Genomic DNA, 22,056 nt, shown 5'->3' on the forward strand with positions numbered 1-22,056 from the left:
AATATTGCTTCTTACTTTCAGTTGAAAAAACTTATTTTTTTTTATGTAATCAGAGACAACGCTGTAGCGTTGCCTATTGTAAAGGCCATTCAGCTCCAATGTTTTATTATTTATTATTATTATTTTTTTTTTCCAGAGGCACTTCAGATGGAAGGGGTCATCGTATAAACTTCAAAGGGGGCTCATTCGATTGGAAATCGAAAGTTCTAGTGCCATTTCTAATATTCAACAGTCATTGGAGGGCAACTAGCCCCCCCCCCCCACGCCCATCATTCACCCAGACACCCACTCAAAATTTTGAGATAGCCATTTTGTTCAGCGTAGTTGACTTCCAGATAGAAAATATGTTTTTGAGGAGGACACTCCCAACAACTCTCAGGGCAAGGGTTTGAAGTTATGCCCTGGGGGCACATAAGGTTTTTATAGAAGGCGTTGTCGTAGAAACCTCAAAAAAGGCTCATTCGATTGGAAACTCAAAGGCCTAGTGCCTTTTTTAATAGTCAAAAGTGAGTGGAGGGCAACTATCCCCCCCTCCACGCCCATCATTCCTCCAAACACATCCAATAAAAATTTTGAGGTAGCCATTTTGTTCAGCGTAGTTGATTTCCAGATAGAAAATATGTTTTCTAGGAGGATACTCCCTCACAACCCTCAAGACAAGGGTTTTAAGTTATACCCTAGGGACATAAAGTTTTTATAGAAGGCGTTGTCGTAGAAACTTCAAAAGGGCTCATTCGATTGGAAATTCAAAGGGCTAGTGCCTTTTTTAATAGTCGAAAGTGATTGGAGGGCAACTAACCCCCCCTCTCACGCTCACCTTTTCCCCAAACACATCCAATCAAAAATTTGAGACAGTCATTTTATTAAACGTAGTTCCCTTTTAATATTCGAAAGTGATTCTAAGGCAACTGAGACCCCTTCCACACCCACCATTTCCCCAAACACATCCAATCAAAATTTTGATATAGCAATTTTGTTCAACGTAATTGAAAGTTCTGGAGATAATATGATAGAGCAGGACACTCCCCCCACAGTCTTCAGGGACAAGGTATATAAATTATGCCCTGGGGCATATATGGTTCTTATGGAAGGAATGCTCGTATAAACTTCAGAGAGGGCTCATTTGATTGGAAATTGAAAGTTCTAGTTCACTTTTTAAGGGTCAAAAGATATTAAAGGGTAACCAGCTTCCCCCCAAACCTTTTTTTCTCAAATGAAACCAATAAAACTTTTAATAGATCCATTGTGTTAAAGATAGGTTAGTGGTGACATAACACAAATTTTAATGGCGGCACACCACCACTAGGCCCGAAAACGGTTAGTGTCGGCTAAGGCTTAGGTGCCAATGTGTTTCTCGCAAAAAAGACGGTCATCTTGGCTTTGTAGAGGGCTCACTTGAAGGGACACAGAAGATTCTTGATTACCTTTTAAGAGTCAAAAGAGATCGGAGGGTATCTAGCCCCCCCCTCCACGCCCTTTTTTCTTCAAACCCATCCGATAAGAACTTTGAGAAAGCTTTTTTTAAATAGTTCAAAGACCTCACCCTTCCCCCTCTCCTACTGTCTACGCTTAGGTTACATCTTTTATGCCAACTACGCTGCCCCCACCCTAAAGACTTTAATACGATAGAGTTTTGTATAGGAAGAAAGTTGAAAGTTTCAAGAAATTTCGAAAGGATGTTAAGACACATCAAAATACACTAATAAGATCTAGATAAAGAATTTTCTATTACTCCAATAAACTCTCTCAAACTGAAAATACTACAATACTTAAAATTACAGCCATACTTAAAATAAGGTCAAAATACATGCTTTGCGGTAAATGCTAAATTGTTGTGGCATAAACAATACAAAAAGTGATTTAATCAAAACGATCCTGCTCTTTCTGCATCAATAAATGAAATAGCATAACTACTGTGTTTTGAAGCTATTTTTTCGATCTATTCATTGTGGCGTGAAAAAATCATGTTTGATTTATCAGAGGCATGTAATTAAGATGTCTATAGCAAAGGCCATAAGCCTTCAATATTTTATTATTATTAATTAAAAAAACTTTGCATAAAAATAAGTTTTCTAAGAAAAGTAAAAAGCCATATTGAACTCAAGACCAACAGAAACCAATTCCTATTATAGTTAAAACTCAAAAAGACCAGAAATTACTGTTAAAGAATAAACGAAACCCCGCAAGAACAGAAATTAAAATTAACTAACATAAAGATAACCGGTGCAAACATAAATGAATGAATAAAGCTTTTATAGCTTCATTATTTTTTTTATTATTTCCCCCAGAGGTGCTTTATGTGCAAGGGTTAAAAATACCATTTTGTTAAAAATAGTTGAAAGGTAGAATAGCAAAACTCTGATGTCGACAAAAAACCCCAGGATCCGGGGGCAGGAAGGGATTCTCGTATAAACTTCAGAGAGGGCTCATTTAATCGGAAATTGGAAGTTCTAGTCCAGCTTTTAAGAGCCAAAAGTGATCAAAGGGCAACTAACACCCCCCACTCCCTTATTCCACAAAATACATCAGATAAAAATTTTGAGTAGACATTTTGTTAAAAAAAGTTCAAAGGTCAGATAACGAAAACTCCGGGGTCGACACATGTTGTACAAACATAATATTTGTAATATAATTCGTTTTATACCTAATCAATTATTGGTTATAATAATTATATATACTAATTAATCATAAATTATACCCGGGGGGCATATATAACTGTTTTGGAAGGAATTCTCGTATAAATTTCAGAGAGGGCTCATTTGATTGGAAATTGGAAGTTCTAGTTCGGTTTCTAAGAGTCAAAAGTCATCGAAGGGCAACTAGCCCCTCCCTCACGCCCTTTTACCCCCAAATGCATCAGATAAAAATTTTGAGGTAGCAATTTTGTTAAAAAAAAAATCAAGGGTCAGATAACAAAAATTCCGGGGTCGACACTTTACTGAAAACTATATGGGTTTCTAAAAGTCTTGGAAAGTATAAACAACATCAAACTGAATATTTGATGTATAATGATATTAATTGTTGAAAGATCCATTAGTTCAAGAATTTATCTCACTGCAATTGTATTTTTGTTTTTCAATGCTGTAAGAAGTGGAAAAGAAAATATTTGCAATTTAATTCGTTTTCAATTAAGCGTCAATGACGCAGTAGGCTTTTGGTTTTTATTTACAGTTAGGAAAGGAGGCAGTATCCAAAAGCTTGTTTGTAGTGAAACTGTATTCGTCTTTGACAACTTTAAAAAGAGCTAATAAATTAAACTGAATATTTGATGTAATATGGTATTAATTGCTGAAAGCAGACCCGTCCAAAATGTAACTCTAATTTTTATGTTTATTTTCAATATTATGTACAAAAGATATTACTTCCCAAAAAATTGGTTTTCAGTAAAGCGCAAATGACGCAGTAGGTTTTAGACTTTTACAGTGAGAGAAGGAGGTCATACCCAAACTCTTGTTTGTAGTGATTTTTGTTCAATTTAAGCTTGGTTTGCATATTCAATTTAAGTTTCACTCGTTTTAAGATTTATTTATTAATTTACATTAATATCTATTGTATGTTTGTTTGCATTGATTGTTTTTTTTTATAATTTCTGTTCCTTTTAAGTTTCCTCTATACTTCAATAGCAAAATATTTTTTTTGGTTTCAAGCTTGATTTTTATATTCAATCTAAGCATTACTCGCTTTAAGATCTATTTATTCGTTTATATTATTACTTGTTGTATGTTTTTGCTATGATTGTTTATTTAATTTCTGTTCGTTTTGGGTTTCAGTCGTTTTGAGTTTGAATTTTAAAATTTATTTGTATCTGCTGAGCTTAAGTTTAAAATGGCCTTTACTTTTCTTTGAATAACTTATTTTTCGGAAAGTTTTTTAAAATTAATTTCAAGAAAAGATCCATTCATGTGCGATAATTAACAGCAGTCATCTCAGAGAACTCTGAACAATGCTGAAGTTGATAACTTTGCACGGCAAATTATAATTCATATCATGCTGTAGTCGCCGAAAAATTTTGCAAGGACTAACAAAAAGACAGGATAAAAAATCTCAAAACAACTCTGCAAGATTGCAGTTCCTTCATCGAAACATGATCATAATTCTTTGTGGAAAGCTTCAGCTCCGTATCAACCTCCATGCGAAAGGGTATGAGAAACTGATGATAGAGGAAACCTAAACTCTTTAATGTAAGATTAGTAGGAATTAAAAACCAGTAACTCCTTTGACAGTCCAGCGTTGCCCGTCAAAGCTAGAAACATTCAAAAGAAGCTTAATTTCAATTATATAAATTTAGAACTTTTGTTAAAGGTCTAGGTTTGTTTGTTTTAATTTGAATTTTCTATAATTACGCAAGATATTAATTTTTCTTAGCTTTTTATGGGTTTACAAAATACTTAGAGTTTTGTTAGTATGCCTAACGTATTGCTAATCAAGCAAAAACATGCATTAATATACCGAATGAACCAGTCTTGCAAAAGGGGATCTTTCATAGCGGGCCAAATGTCAAGTAAAATCAAAAGAAGATACCCAAATTTTAATCCAACTAAGATTGTATGTGGGGCTTTTACAATTAACTCAATAATTGAGTAACGCTAAATGACCTTGTCTGTTTCTTTATTTTGCTTTTTTTTAGTTATCTAAGCGATGATCTTTAGTTTTCTGTTCTATTAGTGTCTGGCACTCTTACTTTACGCTTCAATTTTTTCTAAACGCAATCGTAGCGGGGTAACATAACTTGTCAGGTAGTAAGAGCTATGGATTTCGATTTCCCACTGTTAGAAACGTTTTTTTAAAACCACTGGGAATTGATGCTTTCCCAATTCCAGGTGTTAGTCACACCTCAATGTATATTCTTTAGTCTTCATTAACAAAGAAAGTGAAAACGATTCTGAAGCAATTTTCACAATCTGTTTACCCAGTGATGCTGTGAACATCTTCTATTGGCGGGGTCTAATTTCACGCATTGCATTTTCACATTCCCCCCGAGTGAAGAAGTCTTCGAAAATTTCTTTTGGGACATTAGTTTCTATGACTAGCTACGAACAAATGAAATATATTCTTGTTAAGCGGCACCATTCAAAACCTAAAATATTTGTTTTTCTAGCTTTGTTTAGGTTCAGCGTAAAACTTAATTGAACTTCAGAAATAAGTCGAGCATTTGATGTGGGCGCAAAGCATGTTTACGTATCCTTCCACTTGGCTATCTAATCATGTCTCGCCTTTTCACGACGCGCTCCTCACAACTGTCGGTTTCTAGGAATCAAGTCCCTATATTCAGTTTCTATTTGTGTATCTTGGCAGCCTCTGCGTTATTTCAGCTCAATTTTATTTTATGCGTCAGTTCAAATTATAAGGTTATTTGATTTGATTGCATGCCAGTTCTCCGGAATTATAACACAGACTTGATTGATTTTGTTGAAATTTTGTAATGTGACTTAATGTTTAATTTCTGTTTGGTTTTCTGTGTGCTTTTCTTGCCGTATTATATTTTTTCGTTGATGGATAGTTCTTGAATAATTCCTGGTTTTAGCTTCCGGCTTTTTTCTCTCAGATTTTTTCAGATAAAATTAGAATTTTTCGAAGAAAGTGCTATGCAATCTGTCAATTTCTCTGTAGAGAGCTAAAGTTTTCCTTTTAGAAACAAAATATTTCGTCTTGTTGTTTGTATACTTTCGATAAAAGCTATTAATTATATATTTTAAGACTTCTGGAAGTACAGTGGTCCAGCCGTGGATAGCTCCTGTGCAGACAATTGCCGCATATAGACCCAGCCTTACCTAAATATGCTGTTTTATATTTTATTTTCCTCATATTTTTTTGTTGACATTTATACAAATGACCTTCTCCAGAATTCGAACCCCTTAAAAAATATCGGTGCGTCCCCACCCTTATTCTTCAATTGCCATTCATGTTTTTTAGTTATTAAATAAACAACGAATATTTTTAAAATGGAAGTAAAGAGTAGAATTAAAACTGATAACTAATATAATTTACCCTATTGGTGAGGGGTATGCGACCCCATCAACCCTGTTCTTTACGTTAGACTAGTGTTTTCCAAGAAATATTTCACAGCGTAACAAAATCGTTTTTGCGTCTGGTAACTCCAAGTGAAGGCAAAAACATCGTCTTTCGAAACGTTTGAAATAATTTTATTATAGTTTTAGTGCAATTATAACAGTAACACTATAACACGATTATAATTTTCATATTTTAGTGAGTCCAATTATATTCCGGCAAATCGATGGAGGTCAGACTGCCACGGGTCAAAAGCCAAATACATTTTCTTCTTTGGGAGTAGGGAAGGAGATGATATTATAAATGAGGATTGCTTCACGTTTTGCACTCAGCTATCAATTTTTGATTACATTTTACGTTTTTAATTAGTTTAGCCATGATAAAAATCATAAAATAAGATCATGGATGTAACGGGTGTCGTGACCAGGTTGATCCAATATGGGAAGGTGCATGGCAAACAACATACATACTGATATTTTCAAACGCTTTTTGTGATTATGGATGATCGACCCAATTGCTTCGTCTCCTTGGAATTGTTCCTGACGTCAGAGGGGACTGAATTGCATGCATATTCGTCTGAACGACCTCTCTCGGAAAACCGGAAAACTTGAGCACAAAAATGCACTTTTTGAGACTTCAAGTCCCCCTCCTCTTAATTTAACTGTCCAGTAATCCTCCCATAATTGCTGTTTTGCATCCATGCAGTATTACATAGCTATTAATATTATTCAATAAACGTTCAATGGTAATCTTCATTTTATGTGAACTGCAAATATTTTTAGGGACAGATATGCCCCCCCTGTTCTTGTGTGAAAATTAAACTGAAAGTTTGTAAAGTTAGCTATCAGTAATTTTTTACCGATTTGCCATCTAAAATTCGTCTCTTAATTGCAGTGTGACCCTATTTGGCCGAAAAATTCTTGCTGTGCCGCTGAAAACGGTATAAATTGGTGGTTTGATGAGGCGTGGACTCTTTAATACTCAAATGAGGGACTGGGAAATTATATACATGTTAAAATTAATCTTTTTCTATTATGTTCAAGGGGTTTGATAGGGGAATCCTTGAGGAAACAAAAACAAGCGTCTGTGACCATCTTTCTCAGGATAATTACAAAATTTTCTATTTTTATAGTTAAGAGCTTTCTATGTATTTGTGGTTAGGAGCTTGAATTCTCCGTTCTAGGGTTTCTGACCATGAACTCTGGTAATTGGTATTTCATGGTGCAACCTTCATCAAAATCTCATGGTAGCAGTAAAAATAAAAAGTCAAACTTTAGCGTAAAAACTAGAGTTTTAGGGGCCGTTACCCCATCATATATTCGGTTTGTTTCTAAGTCACTATTAGAGTACCAAAGCTATCAAAATAGAAAATTCCCTTCCCCTCCCCTGTACCCAACTTTGGTCTATTAATACCTGAAAACCGCAATGTTACTAAGATTATTCTTTTGGTTGTTTGAAAAATTTCAGATTTTTTGGCGTAGTACCAAATTTTTGGTTACATTGCCACGTTGAACTGTCAAAATAAATAAGCAGAACTAATTACTATGTTAATATGTTTTTATCTTATTTTTCATTACTTTTTCACCCACGTTTCTTTTTTTTAAATTTAGCGTTCGCTTCTACTAAAAATTTCATTGCTTTATATTGAGGTACTTTTCCTTGAAAAGCAATTCTTGATTTTTCCAAATTTTTAAGGATGCATTAGATTGCGTAAGTGGCTACCTAACTTATTCAACGAATCAGGTATCGTTTTTGCTGTCCTTGGTACTTTAAAGATAATATTTGTTTTTGTTTTTATTAAGTTTTGTGTTTTTAACGCCACTATCGACTTAAACTGAAAAAAAAGTCGCTTTCAAGTGAGTGGTCATCTTAAAGTTTTTCTTGATAGCTTTTTGGCCCCACTCAAGCCAAAATTTTGCTTTGCGGGACAAAAAGGCAAAAATGGACATTTCTTTGTGGTATTATATTTTTTATTACTTAAAAAACGCTATATCTTGGAATTCTGTTTGAACGAGCCCTCTCGCGATATCTTACGACCGTTTGATAATTATACACATTTGCTGAAGTCCATAATATTTGATGGGTAGCTTAAAATGAACGTAACTTATGTAATACTTATATTTGGAATCACAATAAAAAGCAGATTCTTTTGATCTTTATATTTTGATGTGTAATAAAAATTCCATTGTGGTTGTTTCATTTACCTTTGGGACTTTTCGCTCTTTGCTTCTAGTTCGTTACCATGACCTGTTTAAAAGGACTATTAAATGACATGTTACCTCCAATTTTCATTTGTTGAAAATATGTCAGCTAAGAAGGTGACACCCTGGAGGAGAATGCCTCCTGGAAGAAAGCACCTAGTTTGATTAAAAAATAACAGGATAAATGATCATCCAGAGCTATTGCTGGTGCATAGGATGTATTCTTAGGAATGAATACACCATAGGAAGAAGTCCCAGCTGCATACATCTACCCAACTAAAAAAATGCGGTGTGACTCAGGCACTTATAAGTATTTGGATTTATTTGAGTGATTTATTACCAAGTGGATATTAAAAATCTATGAAATAATTTTAGTTTTTGGAGTTGACTCAACAAAATTGGTTCGATTGATCTTACAACTACTGAAATTTTAAAGCTCTTTTTTAAATTTTTAGAGTTTTTTCAAAGAGCTACCAGCAATGACGAAACGATTCAAGGAAGCGAAGGATATTCCTTTAAACGTTCCTCTTGAACAAATGCAGCGAATGGCTACACGATTCGAACTCCTGCCCGAACGATCAGCTCAGCGAGCTGCAAAATTAAATTATCTTGAACACAAGGTAAGACTTCTTTCTATTTTCCAATTTTGCCCCTCTCTTTTGTGCTCAAGTTAATTTTATGGATAAAAACTTTTCCATTTTTGGTTAGAATTTGTGTTTTTTTCTTTTTTTTTACTTTTAAGACATATGAAATTTTTGCTTAATGATAAATGCAATTCTGTTTTAAAACTAGCTTGAGCTCTGAAATTAGACAATACAGGATAATGCAGTTGTTGTGTGGACACTTCATATGAAGGTAAATGCCAACTTTTTACGAGAAAACGACCAAAAATAAATTTTAAAAAACTTTAAAATGACTTTAGCAACCTCTCACTTGTCTGCTGGTTGATTTTAAATTGAAAATCAAGTATTTTGCAGTAAGCATCAAGAAATGGCTAATTGTAGAAAAAAGCCAAGACAGATATTCCGAGTGATTGAGAGGTAAATCTGGGATAAGCCCTTTTAGGCTTGTATAAAAATGATGTTATTTCATTTGTTGATAGATAAGTCTATCTATCATCCATACATTTATCATTGTTAGGGCAGAACTAAGGTAAAATAGTCACAGAAATAAGGGATAAAAGATTGGGTTGATTTTGGGTTGACGCGTGACGGACAATTAAAAACGAAACATTAAACGAAACAGTTCATAAACATTTAATTTTCATAAGTTTACACAGAAACACAGAACACAGAAAAAACACACATTACACTTAACACAGAAAAAATAATGTAACTTAAGACTTGTTATGCGTTTAACGTTGAATATACAAGTTTTTGTCGGACCTAAAAGACATAATTCGAGATCGTCCTTTTATGGTAGATTTTTGCTTGAATGTGCAAATTTTTTGGAGGTGTGTGGTTTTAGCCGGGCTTACAAATCTTTTTTCAGCAATAGAATTCATGCATAATGGAACTCGAGATGATTATTTATTGAACCAAAAAAAGATTAGAATCTGCAATCTTGGAATCATTTTTTATTTTAGTCTATAATCTTTTCTGAACGATTATGGAAAGAATTCGTGTATTGACGGCATTCTTGTATTGTTTTAAAAATAACAATTATTGCCTTCCCTCGGAGTGGCTATAAATTAATACCATTTTTGTTAAAGTTTGTTGACTTTTTAGGGTTTGGTGCTGAGAAGTTGACGCAATTTGCTTAGGCACAACAGATTGTTGTTGCAAAAAAAGTAAAAAACGGAAAAAACACTTTTTAACTTTCTTTCATGATCGCGTGCTCGTAACTACGTTTCATGACTGCCGTGTTTACTGCGGCAGTTAAAATAGATTCGGTTTGTGAAATATTTACTTTTTACAAAAGATGCAAAGTAAGGAAAAGGAAATTGAAATATTGGGGATATGGGACAGGATAAGGAAAGTTTTTCCTACTTCGGCATCCTGATTACACAGTTTTTATTATTATTATTACTATTATTCTTACTTTTCTTTCGGAAAATACGATTTTTTTTAATACCCGGGCCGTATCCAGGATCTTTTCTGGAGGGGGGGGGGGGTTACACAAGGAATTTTTTCGGAGGGGGTTTCCAAAACAAACGCATAGAAAATTTGTTAATATTCATTTTTGTTACGTTTTTACAAATTAGACCAACTTTTTTTTTGGGGGGGGGATGTTTGACCCCCTACCCTCTACCCTTGGATACAGCTTTGTATAATACTATATAATTTGTTTGTTTATTTTCCTCATCAGAAGGATGAGTTCACTCCTTATTGTCTCAAGTAGGAACCTTTGACAGGATGTATATCCTACGACCTACTAAGAAATCAGTGATGTTGGTCGATTTATATCGAAGTTAGGCATTTGTTGCGATACTGTTTGTTTTATTTCGAAGTTATGTTTTTAGGTTGTAATGTTTTGTATTTTTTAGTGCTGTATTTTTTGGCGTAGTACCAATTTTCCGTCTATGTTTCTATGTTGAACTGTCAAAATAAATAAACAGAAGTAATTACTATGTTAATATGTTTTTAGCTTATGTTTCATTGATTTATCATCAACGTTTCTTTTTTTTAATTTAGTGCCGCCTTCTACTAAAAATTTAGTTGCTTTATATTGAGGTATTTTTCCTTAAAAATCAACTCTCGATTTTTCCAAATTTTTAAGCATGCATCAAGTTGCGTAACGGACGATCTAACTCATTCAACGAATCAGATGTCGTCTCTGCTTTCCTTGGTGCTTCAAAGATAATATTTTTTTTGAAATTTTTAAGTCACTATCGACTTAAATTGAAAAAAATTGCTTTGAACCAAATGGCCATCTTAAAAGTTTTTCTTGATAGCTTTTGGCCCCACTCAGGCCAACATTTTATTTTCCGGGAAAAGAGGCAGAAATGGACATTTTTTTGTGGCACAATATATTTTATTACTTAAAAAAGCGCTATATCTTGGAACTCCATTGGAACGACCTCTCTCGCGATATCTTACGACCGTTTGATAATTATACACATTTGCTCAAGCCCATAATAGTTGATGGGTAGCTCAAAATGAATGTAATACTTATATTTGGAATCAGCATTTGCAGGCTATTAGAGCAATATTTTTAAAGTTATTATTAGATCATTGTCTCATTGTTGCTTTGAGAAAGGTCATATTTCCCAAAAAGGTGAAAATGGACATTTCTTTGTGGAAATATATTGTTATTACTTAAAAAAACGCTATATCTTGGAATTCTGTTTGAACGAGCCCCCTCGCATTTCTTACGACCGTTTGATAATTATACACATTTGCTTAAGCCCATAATATTTGATGGTTAGCTTAAAATGAACGTAATACTTATATTTGGAATCACAATAAAAAGCTGATTCTCTTGGTCTGTATATTTTGATATGTAATAAAATTCCATTTTGGGGGTTTCGTTTACCTTTGGAACTTTTCGCTCTTTGCCTCCTGCTCGTTACCATGAGCCGTTTGAACTCATTAGGAGGATGAGTTCACTCCTTATTGTCTCAAGAGGGAACCTTTGACAGGATGGGTTTCCTACGACCTACTAAGAAATCAGTGATGTTGGTCGTTTTATATGGAAGTTAGGCATTTGTTGCGATACTGTTTGTTTTATTTCGAAGTTATGTTTTTAGGTTGTAATGTTTTTGTATTTTTTTAGTGCTGTATTGTCGCCTTTCTTCACTTAACTGAGAGTAAACTTCGTGCTTGGACTGTAAAATACGGCAAAGAAGACAAAATTGTTCAGCTCTTGGAACAATATCGCTCCTTTGTTTCTAGAAATAAGATTTTCCAGGAATTCGAGAAAGCTTATCAGGAAATGCAACAAGTTGCTGACGAGTATAGGAAAGTCGTAACACTAGGTAAGCAGTACTTTTAAAGTTTTCTTTGTTGTAACTTCGATGTTTACACAGGTATTACACTATAGTATACAGACGTTTTCGGGGGGGGGGGGGTCGGAATTTTTTGCTCGGTGGATTTTCCTTGGGAAGAATTTTCTGTGTGGAGTGATCTCTCCAGGGGTTGAACTATCCAGGAGAATTTTTTACACTGGAGAGGTTTGTCAGAATTCTTATGCGAAATTCTTTTTTTTTGTCTTACTTTCTCTTTGCTAATTCAATTTTACATGCGGAGATGCTAAGGAGAATTGGTCGGAGGGAAATTTTTTGCGTGTTGGAATTGTCTAGAGTATCGTTCCTTAGGGAGGGGGTTTTCCACGGGATAAGTTCTCCAGAGATGATTTTCTGCGGCAACAACTTTCTACTAGGGGGCGGGGAAGAGGGTATTTGTAAGAAAACTTTTATGGATGAGGGGATTTCCCACATGATTTAAAAAACGATGAGAAAGTAAATTCTTTTTCAAAACTTAAAACGAACACAAGTTACTACGTTTATGAGAAGGATTGCGCCCTCCTCAATACCTCGTTCTTTATATACTCCTGAAACACAAGGGCCGTTCAATTTGAATTTTCAGCTTATTTAGAAGCTCTAAAAAACTTTAGCGTAAAGAACAAAGTATTGAGGAGGAGGCACCCCGTCATATATGTAATAATTTATGTTTGTTTTGACTTTGCTCCTTACTTTCAGTTGGAAAAACCTGTTTTATATTTAATTTACAAAAGGAATGAAGCAAGCTATAGCTTATAACCGGACACTTGAGAGAGCTGAACCGACAATATAGCTAAGAAATATGTCAACAACAAGATCAGCGTCTGAGTGAAAGAGCTGGACACCATATTGAACCAGCTTTGATTCCATTATTGAAGTTCTTGAGCATCAGCCTTTAAAAAAATTAAATGCTGAAGCTCTGCATTAACACATTAGTTGCTTTGATTTCCTTGTGGTGATTATGTATGTGTACCAAGTTATGATTAAAGTGAAGGTTCTTGCAGAAAGAAAACAGGAGGAACAGATCAGTCTCATGGGTGGAAATAAAAAATACCTGGCAACATCTTATTTTTATAAGATGTTCTTATTTTACGAAATGGATGGACAGCATTAAAAAGTAAAACACTGTTGCCACAAACAGCTCTAAAAAACCTTGTTTTTTCCTCCAAATAATTACTGAAATTTCTGATACACCTAATAAGATCCTGTTATTTCAAGTGCTTAAATTAAAAAAAAAACAAAAAAAACACTATATGGAATTAGCAAATCTTTGTGGAATGAGTAAGCATTTTAGGAACTCATAAAGAATAAAAAAAGCTCAATCACAGAAATGAAATTGCCGCGGGGCCTCGGTTGGGGTCTTTTTAAAAATAGGGTGTATTAAAATAAGGTAAGAGGGTCTAATTAAAAATTTCGTCCTAAGTATTAAAAAGTGAAAGAGTGTTGGTACTGAAATTGCATAATTGGCATGAGTCAATTATGGTTCTGAAGCGTTATGGTTATGTACGGATTGCTTTGGGTACCCAACTGACTGACCGTGTCTCCAACAGTAAACAGTGCGAAAAATGTGGTTCAATCCCTGTTTCTACGGCTATAATGAGGGAAACAATGAGATGGATAGGACACGTTTTGTGTATGAAGGATGACATATTGCCAAAGATTGTCCTTGTCGGCCAACCGTCTAGGACCAAACGAAAAGCAGATCGTCCCCAAACAGGGTGGGAGGATGTTGTAAGGAAAAAAAGTTACGGGAAATGGGAAATACCTGGGAGGTTGTAAAGAGGGAGGCTTTGAATATATTGGGACAGAGGGCGAGTGTGCGTAGCTGCGTTAGCCTCAGATGGCTTGGTGCTGCAGTGAGTTATTAACAGTATTATTAGTATAGTATCCAAATTTGCCCTGAAATTGACTTTAAGAGTGAGAAATAGCTGCTAGGTCGATCTATGCATATGTAGAATGAACCCAAAGATTAGCCATCGTGTTTTTGCAATCTATATTTGGGCAGAGAATACGGACCCTCCTTCTTTGACGAATGATTTTTGGCGATAGCGATTTGTGATTTATTAGCTGGATTTAAATTCTCAATTTTTATCAGCTTGACATGTTTTCATTCCGTTAAAGTCCGCATTATATTTTTTTTCTCATGGTTTTAGATTCAGGCGATGGAAGCCTGAGAATGAATTAGAGATCCGATTGCATTACTAATGTCATACGCGCCAATAGCTAAAGCATCCTTTAATATTGTACATAAACTGCTTAAAGCGTGGTAGCAACCGTGACGCGGTTGAAGCCCAAACTGAAAAGGAGGCATGACACACTGTTGTCGGATATGTTCAATAGTCAATAACTCAAAATCTTCGAAAGCACACTAGAAACTGTAATGGGCCTATAAGACGAATATTGAAAAGCGGTTTCCCTTTTTTTCAAAATCGGAGTTACAACACCATCACATAAGCAATCGGCACAACTCCTAGTGTAAAAATCATCTCGAACAGTAAAGCCATATTGTCAAAAGGGTAATCTCTGGCAAAGTCAAAATGGTGAACACAAATCCCATCCGACCCACAACAAAACTTTTTTTTAAGCTTCTGTATAACCTCTTTAATCAAATTAAATAGAAAAAAACAAGCTTTTTTAACTGAAAGTAAGGAGTGACATTAAAATTAAAACGAACAGAAATTATTCCATATATGGTAGGGGCTGTCCCCTCCTCAACGCCTCGCTCTTTACGCTAAAGTTTGACTCTTTCTCGCAACTCTATTTTCTCAAACAATAAAAAAAACTTTAGCGTAAAGATCGAAGCGTTGAAGAGGTAACAGCCCCTTTCATATACGGAATAATTTCTGTTCGTTTAAATTTTAATGTCGCTCCTTACTTTCAGCTAAAAAAAACTTGTTTTTTTATTTAATTTTTGAACGTTTTGGAATTAATGCTGGTTTTGATTTTGGCTCAACGTACATGAATGATTAAAACGAAATTTGCATATTAATTTTACTTTTTTTGGCTAAATGGCTTTCTCGAAATTTTAATCGGACGATTCTGAGGAAAAAGGGGTGGAGGAGGGGGCCTAGTTGCCTTCCAATTCTTTTGGTTACTTAAAAAGGGCACTATAATTCAATTTTATTTACGAACGATTTTATTAGTAATAAATTTATGTAACTTACGAATTAACCTGCGTAACGAACTTCAGTATTCGTGTATTTTTATTACGAATATTACGGGGTTAACCCCTAGTCAATACCTCCCTCTTTACGATTTTTATTCCGTATATGAAAGGGGCTGTCCCCTCCACAATGCCTCACTCTTTGCGCTAAAGTTGTTTTTATCGTTTTAAAAAATAGGGTTGCGAGAGAAAGTCAAACTTTAGCGTAAAGAGCTAGGCGTTGAGGAGTGGACAGCCCTTTCATATACGGAATAAAAATTTCTGTTTGTTTTAAGTTTTAATGTCGCTCCTTACTTTCAGTTAAAAAAAACTTGTTTTTCTTTATTTAATTTCTGAATGTTTTTGAGTTAGTGCAGGTTTTGATTTTGGCTCACCGTACGTGAATAATTAAAACGAAATTTGCATATCAATTTTACTTTTCATTTTGGCTAAATGGCCTTCTCGAAAGTTTTGATTGGACAATTTTGAGAAAAAAGGGGCGGAAGAGGTGGCCTAGTTGCCTTCCCATTTTTTTGGTTACTTAAAAAGGGCACTAGAACTTTAATTTTATTTACGAACGTTTTTATTAATAAAAAATATACGTAACTTACGCATTAACTTACGTAACGAACTTCAGTACTCGTATATTTTTATTATGTATGTTAGTGGGTTCGCCCACCAGTCAATACCTCGTTCTTTACGCTAAAGTTCAAATTTTGTTCCAATTCTTTAAGAATGACCCCTTAATCACAAAGGCCGTTTAATTAGAATAAATAGCTGTTGTGAAAGTACATAAAAAAAACTTTAGCGTAAAGAGTGAGGTATTGACTAGGGGGTGAACCCCCACATATTCGTGATAATTCATGTTCGTTTTAAGTTTTGATATTGCTCCTTACTTTCAATAAAAAAACTTGTTTTCTTATTTAATTTCTGATCGTTTTCAAATAATGCTGGGAAATCCGGAGCCCCTTTCATAGCAATACCCCTCCCCCCATGAAAACTTCCTCCATGGAAAGATCTTCCCGCGTAATCCCGACCACCCCTCACTACTAGAAAAAATCCCCCTTAAAATGTCTGTATATTTCCCAATAACCAATGCTATATGAAAACATTGGGCTAAGTTCATAACTTGCAGCCCTTCCCCGGGGACTGTGGGGAATTACGTTATCCTCAAAGACATAGTTATTATATTTCTCGATCATGCTGAATAAAATGGCTATCTAAAAATTTTGATTGGGTGACTTTGGGGAAAAAATGAGCGTGAGAGGGGGCCTAGTTGCCCTCCATTTCTTTTGGTCACTTAAAATCGGCACTAGAACTTTTAATTTCAGTTCTAATGAGCCATCCCGCGGTACTTTAGGACCACTGGGTCGATAAGATGATCACCCCTAGGGAAAAAAAAGTTCTATGGCTTTTAGGGGGTGTTTCCTCCTTTTCCGAAAATAAGGCACATTTTCTCAGGCACGTAACTTTGATGGGTAAGACTAAACTTGATTAAACTTATATACTTGAAATCAGCATAAAAATTTGATACTGTTGATGTATCTATTGGTATTAAAATTCCGTTTTTTAGAGTTTCGGTTACCATTGAGCCGGGACGCTCCTTACTTACAGTTTGTTACCACGAACTGTTTGATTACCTCCAATGATGCCTGCTCGCATCTAGCAGCACTCTCACTAAGCAATTTCCAACAAGAATATATACAACATTCCGTACCTCTTCCCCTCCCGTATGGCTTTATGACCAGGAATGCAGTGGGGAAAGAAAACTAACTTTGACTTACTTGACTTAACGCTCTTGCTCAGCAGGGTCTCCAGCGTAGAGGGAACTGGTTGATAGTGCTGTCAATCTTCTCCAAGCAGCCCTGTCTAGGGCTAAGGATGAGGCCTCATTTTGGTCGATGTTGCGGTTGAAGAGGTGTTGATTTATAACATCAGCCCATCTGGTCTGCGGCCTCCCTCGAAGACGTTTCCAGACAATCGAGGGATTGAAGTCCGACATGATCCTTGCAGGGGTAGTTCGCGGGAGGCGGGGTAAATGGCTATACGGTCTTAGAGAACAAGCTTCTACTTGAGTGCAAAGGTTTATTAACTTATTGCTTCTCGGAATATCAGTTTTGAAGATCTTCTCCTACCATTTAAAGTCTTCAACTCAACGCACGTGCATAGTTTGGATGGCATCTACCTTTCTTAGCCGTGTTTGGGTCATCGTTCATGTCTCAGAGGAGTACAGCATGATGCTTGAGACTGTGGCGTTGTAAATACGGGCTTTTGTAAGTCGACTAATTTGCAGTTTGTGGAAGACTGCTCTGAGGAGCCGTCCGAATACACAGCTTGCCTTGGCTGATCTCGCTGAGATTTCAACGTTAAGTGTGTCATTTGATGATATAATTAATCCGAGATAAGTGAACTGCCTTACCGTGTCAACAGCTTGGCCGTTCATCGCAACAGTTAAGGGTGATGCCGATGCGGTCTTTTCTATGGGCATGATATTCGTTTTCTTCTAGTTGATTTACAGCCCAACTCTGGAGGTAATGGAGGAGAGCGTCTCGAGTGTAGACTTAAGATGGTCGAGATTTTCGCTAAGGATGGCTACATCGTCGGCAATGTCACCATCAGACAAAGTCCTCCCGGCATAACGTATGCCAAAAGGGTACACACAGTGTGTCTCGTTCAAAATGTGGTCGATGACCCAGTTAAACCGCTCAGGTGCGGCCTTTCATCTTTGCCGTACACCATTTTTGATGGGGAATGAAGAAAAAAGCTTCCCGTTAACAAGGACGGCGCTTTCTGTGCTGCTCTAGAGTTCGTTAAAGAGGCTGACTATTTTTGTTGGTAGGCCCACAGCTTTTAGGATTAGCCAAAGAGACTGTTTGTCAACAGTGTCAAAGGTAGAGCGATAGTCAATGAAAGTTATGTAAGTTTTCTTGTGGAATTTCAGTGCCTTCTCAACGATCTGCCTGACCGTATGAATATGTTCAGTTGTCGATCTTCCTGGCATGAATCCGGCTTGTTGGTTGCGGCGCAAAGCACGTAGGAAAATTATGGCACGTTTCAACAGGAGCATTGAAAACAACTTTCCAGGGAAAGAGAGTAGGGTGATACCACGGTAGTCGTTGCAATCTGTCTTGTTGCCCTTGCGCTTAAACACTGGTACGATGACTCCTTTCTTCCAGTCTGACGGTATAACTTCAGTGCGCCAGATTACGCTGAACATTATCTGCAGCCAAAGTATCATGGCAGGGCCACACGTAGTAAGTAGTTCTGAAGTGATGCCACAGGTGCAAGCTGCTTTATTGTTTTTCAGTTTCCTCATGGCCGATTTAATCTCCTCGGAAGAAAATTTGGAGAATTTTCTCAGCTCGGGAGATAGCTTCTGCAGCAGCGGCAACAAGCCCTGGGTCAATGCAATCGGGTGGATATGATTTTAGCAGCTTATTAAAGTGTTTCTTCCAGAGACCATCACATTGAGACTGGTCGTATGTAGTTTCTCCATTCGCTGCTTTCAGGCTTGTAGACGTCATGACATGTTGGCCAGTGAGCTGGCGCAGGATCTTTAATGTTGCGCCTGTGTCTTTCTTTTGGACAGCTTGCTTGGGCTCAGCGGCATTACCCGTAATGAAGTCTTTCTTGTCCTTGTGAAGCAAGGAGTTGCGCTGTTTGTTGATCTGTCTGTAGAGTGTCATATCTCCTCGTAATCTCGCTCATCGTCTCTGCTCAGTTATTTCAAACGTCTGGTTGCTAATCCATTCTTTCTTATTTCTCGGCTTCGAGCCCACAACTTCGGTATGTGCTCTGAGAACATTGTCTCTGAAAGTGGTCCATGCTGACTCGCTTTCTGAACACAGCTGGAGAGCCTCGAAGCGGTCAGAGACTTCAACCATATACCGCTCGCAAACTGAGTGATCTTGCTTCAGTTCCAGAGGTGTCTATCTTCTTGGTGGATGAGGAGTTACTCTTATTGGCCCTCAGCCGGAGTTTTATCCTTGCAGAGACGAGACGATGGTCGGCATTGCCGAGCTCCGCACCTCTGTATGAGCGGTAGTTCTGGACAGAAGAAAGCCAGCGTCGTTGAACAATTATGTAGTCAAGCATCTTTTTGTCCTGCCATCATTGCCGTACCATGTGTACTTCGCAATTTTTTTTCTCACAAACCAAGTATTTGTGACTGATAGAGTGTGAATGATGCATTAATTGAGCAGCCGCTCACCATTATCTTTCAGAGCGTCAACTGTCACAGGTCCAACAGCTGCATCGTACAGACCAGAGCTGTTAGCCACACCAGGGTTAAAATCTCCTAGGACTAGAAGGTATTCGTGTGGAGGTACGAAGGAGAGCTTGGAGGACAGTAGCGCATAGAAGTTGTCCTTATCTTCATTTTGAGCCTCGTTTGTCGGTGCATAGCAGATAAGAACAGTTAACTTCCCGCGCTTGCCGTTGATTCTCGCTCTTACTAGACGTGGTGAGATAGTCTGTAAATGACAATAGGGATTTCCGAGTGAAATTGTTGAGAATAAGACCGACTCCCCCTCTTCTTTGGGGTCTACCAGATCAAAGCAGTGTCCGCCCTTCTCCAATATCTTCTTTGCCGCTTCCCATTAGGGGAGTTTCTGTTATTCCTGCGATCGTTACTTTGTATCTTCTTAGTTCATTTTCTAAAAGAAGCTTAGAACCAGGCTGGTACTGCGTCAGGACATTCCAAGTGGCGACATTAATGCCACCTTAGTTCAAAGGGCATGTTCAAAGGGCAGATTCTAAGGGTTCTCTGTCCTAGACAATGTTTTGGCAGAATCCAAGGGTTCCCTGTCCTAGACAGTTCAAACGGATTTCATAGGTAATAATTAATCGTGGAAATGCAGCTTATGGTAAAATAATGCAGGGAGCAATTTGTCTCCAGGTAATAATGTTATGATAGCAACGGACATTGTAGTAGTTATTTGTGAAATAAAAGTAGTAGGTAAAACCGACTGCTGGGGTTCTACCCCTGTTTCTTTTCTTTTTAGATAAATGACCTGTTTTCGTTCCGTAATTACATTTGCTTAGATTTGCCTATAGTATAATTTTCAATGACAGTTTAAAGTCTCGTTACTAAGCTATATTTGTTTTGCAATAAGTAAGCTTTGAACTAAATTCTATTTTGGACTTCCTGGTTTGAATCATTGAAAGATAAATCTAAGAAAAAGTAGAATGGGTTTTGAATGGGGATTGAGAGGATTGGCTGGGCCAAGCGAAGGTCCACTCCTATGAACAGTTGCTGTACAGAATATTATTTTTGAGTTAGTCTGCATTTTGACCCCGTTTGGGGAAGCATATTTGTGTTGTTATATGTGTCCGTTTGGAAGAATACAAGTAAGGTATTTGCTACAAACTGTGTACTAATTTTCCCGGAACCCAGGCAGGGTAGGAACAGAGTTACGAGATACCGTCATTATTATATTGACAGGGGGATTTGTTACCTCCAAGGAGAGAGCTAGAGACTTTTAGTGGTAACCCAGGGCGGGTACACTTGGACTTAGAAAGTGGCCGTTTGACCACTCGATCACGTTATCATACCCTGGGGCAGGGTGTACTTTAAATTGGGTATTTAGAACCCCGATATTTGTAGATTACCAGTGTAACACTGATGCAAGTGGTGGTTACCACTATAATATTGGTGGCAGCAAGAAAAGGAACTATCAACAGCACTGATAGTAAAAGAATTTTGCGTTTTCGAAGAGACAAGTTAATTTGGCCTACAGAGTAGCCTATTGTGATTACATATAAATAGAAAAAAATACTGAATCAACTAATAAAATTATGAAGATCTGAATGGGCTGTGCCTAATCAGACTATAATAAAAAATTTACAAATCAATATATCACGCAACTACTTAGTGTTCACAAATAACGGGCTAAGTGAGACACAGCAAATATTCGCTAGAAACCGGAAGTTAAATGGATAAAAGAATTTTTATTTAGACTGAAGAGGTATTTTGAAGTTAACGGAATTTTGAAATAATGTCGGACAGAGATAAGATTAACTCAAGACCGAGAAGGGCGAGTGAAGCCCGTAGAAAAAGTAGGAAAATAGAAAGAAAGGCTAATATGGAGGCCTTTGAGAGAGAGCACCGAGAATATAAGGAAAAAATGCAGGCTGAGAAAGATGAAATTAGATAGAATAGAAAAGAGGATGAAAGGGCTAGAGTAACCTATAAAGAAAGAGACAATACTGATAGAGAACGAACAGATTTAGAAAATGAATTAAGAAGAAATAATAACTGACGGAATCAAAGCAGTCCGAGTAGAAGAAGCAGTGTTGAATCGAGATCCAGCAGGGGTTCACAAAAAAGTACTCAAACAGATATGACCCAACAAATATTAAATTTAACGAAGGAAGAACAAATATCTAGAGAAAGAAAAATGAAGGAAGATGGCAAAGAAAGAGAGAATACCAGAGTAACAGGAGAAAAAAGTAAGAGGCTGACAGAAGACCCGGAGAACGAAAGAAAAAGACAGATAGAATAGCCAGAGAACGAAGGGAAGAGGCAGATAGAGAGGATAGAAGAGAACTAATGCAAATAATTGCAGGGAAAAACTTTCAAACGTACAAGAGATCCGCATGGGTTAGAAGCCCGGAACAATATACAACTTCATTAACTACGGGGGAGGTGGACTGGGCCATGAAACAAATTGGGAGGCTGTGTTACCTTGTTGAAAAAGCGAAATGCTTGATACGCGGGGTCGAAATATTGATAATTCATAGAAATGCGATGTAAAAGTAAAAAG

General features: G+C 36.7%; 1 protein-coding gene across 1 annotated transcript in view; it reads left to right on the plus strand.

Moving 5' to 3' along the window:
* LOC148956437 (uncharacterized) overlaps positions 1–22,056 on the plus strand; it is a 570,204-nt gene that overhangs the window by 99,036 nt on the left and 449,112 nt on the right. The window contains 2 exon segments of the mRNA XM_089090886.1: positions 8,666–8,830; positions 11,925–12,126. Of these exon segments, the coding sequence (XP_088947012.1) occupies positions 8,666–8,830; positions 11,925–12,126 (367 nt within the window).

This window comes from Artemia sp. Qi Xiang Cuo, chromosome 1, assembly GCF_049724085.1.
Source record: "Artemia sp. Qi Xiang Cuo chromosome 1, ASM4972408v1, whole genome shotgun sequence".
NCBI classification, from domain to species: domain Eukaryota; kingdom Metazoa; phylum Arthropoda; class Branchiopoda; order Anostraca; family Artemiidae; genus Artemia; species Artemia sp. Qi Xiang Cuo.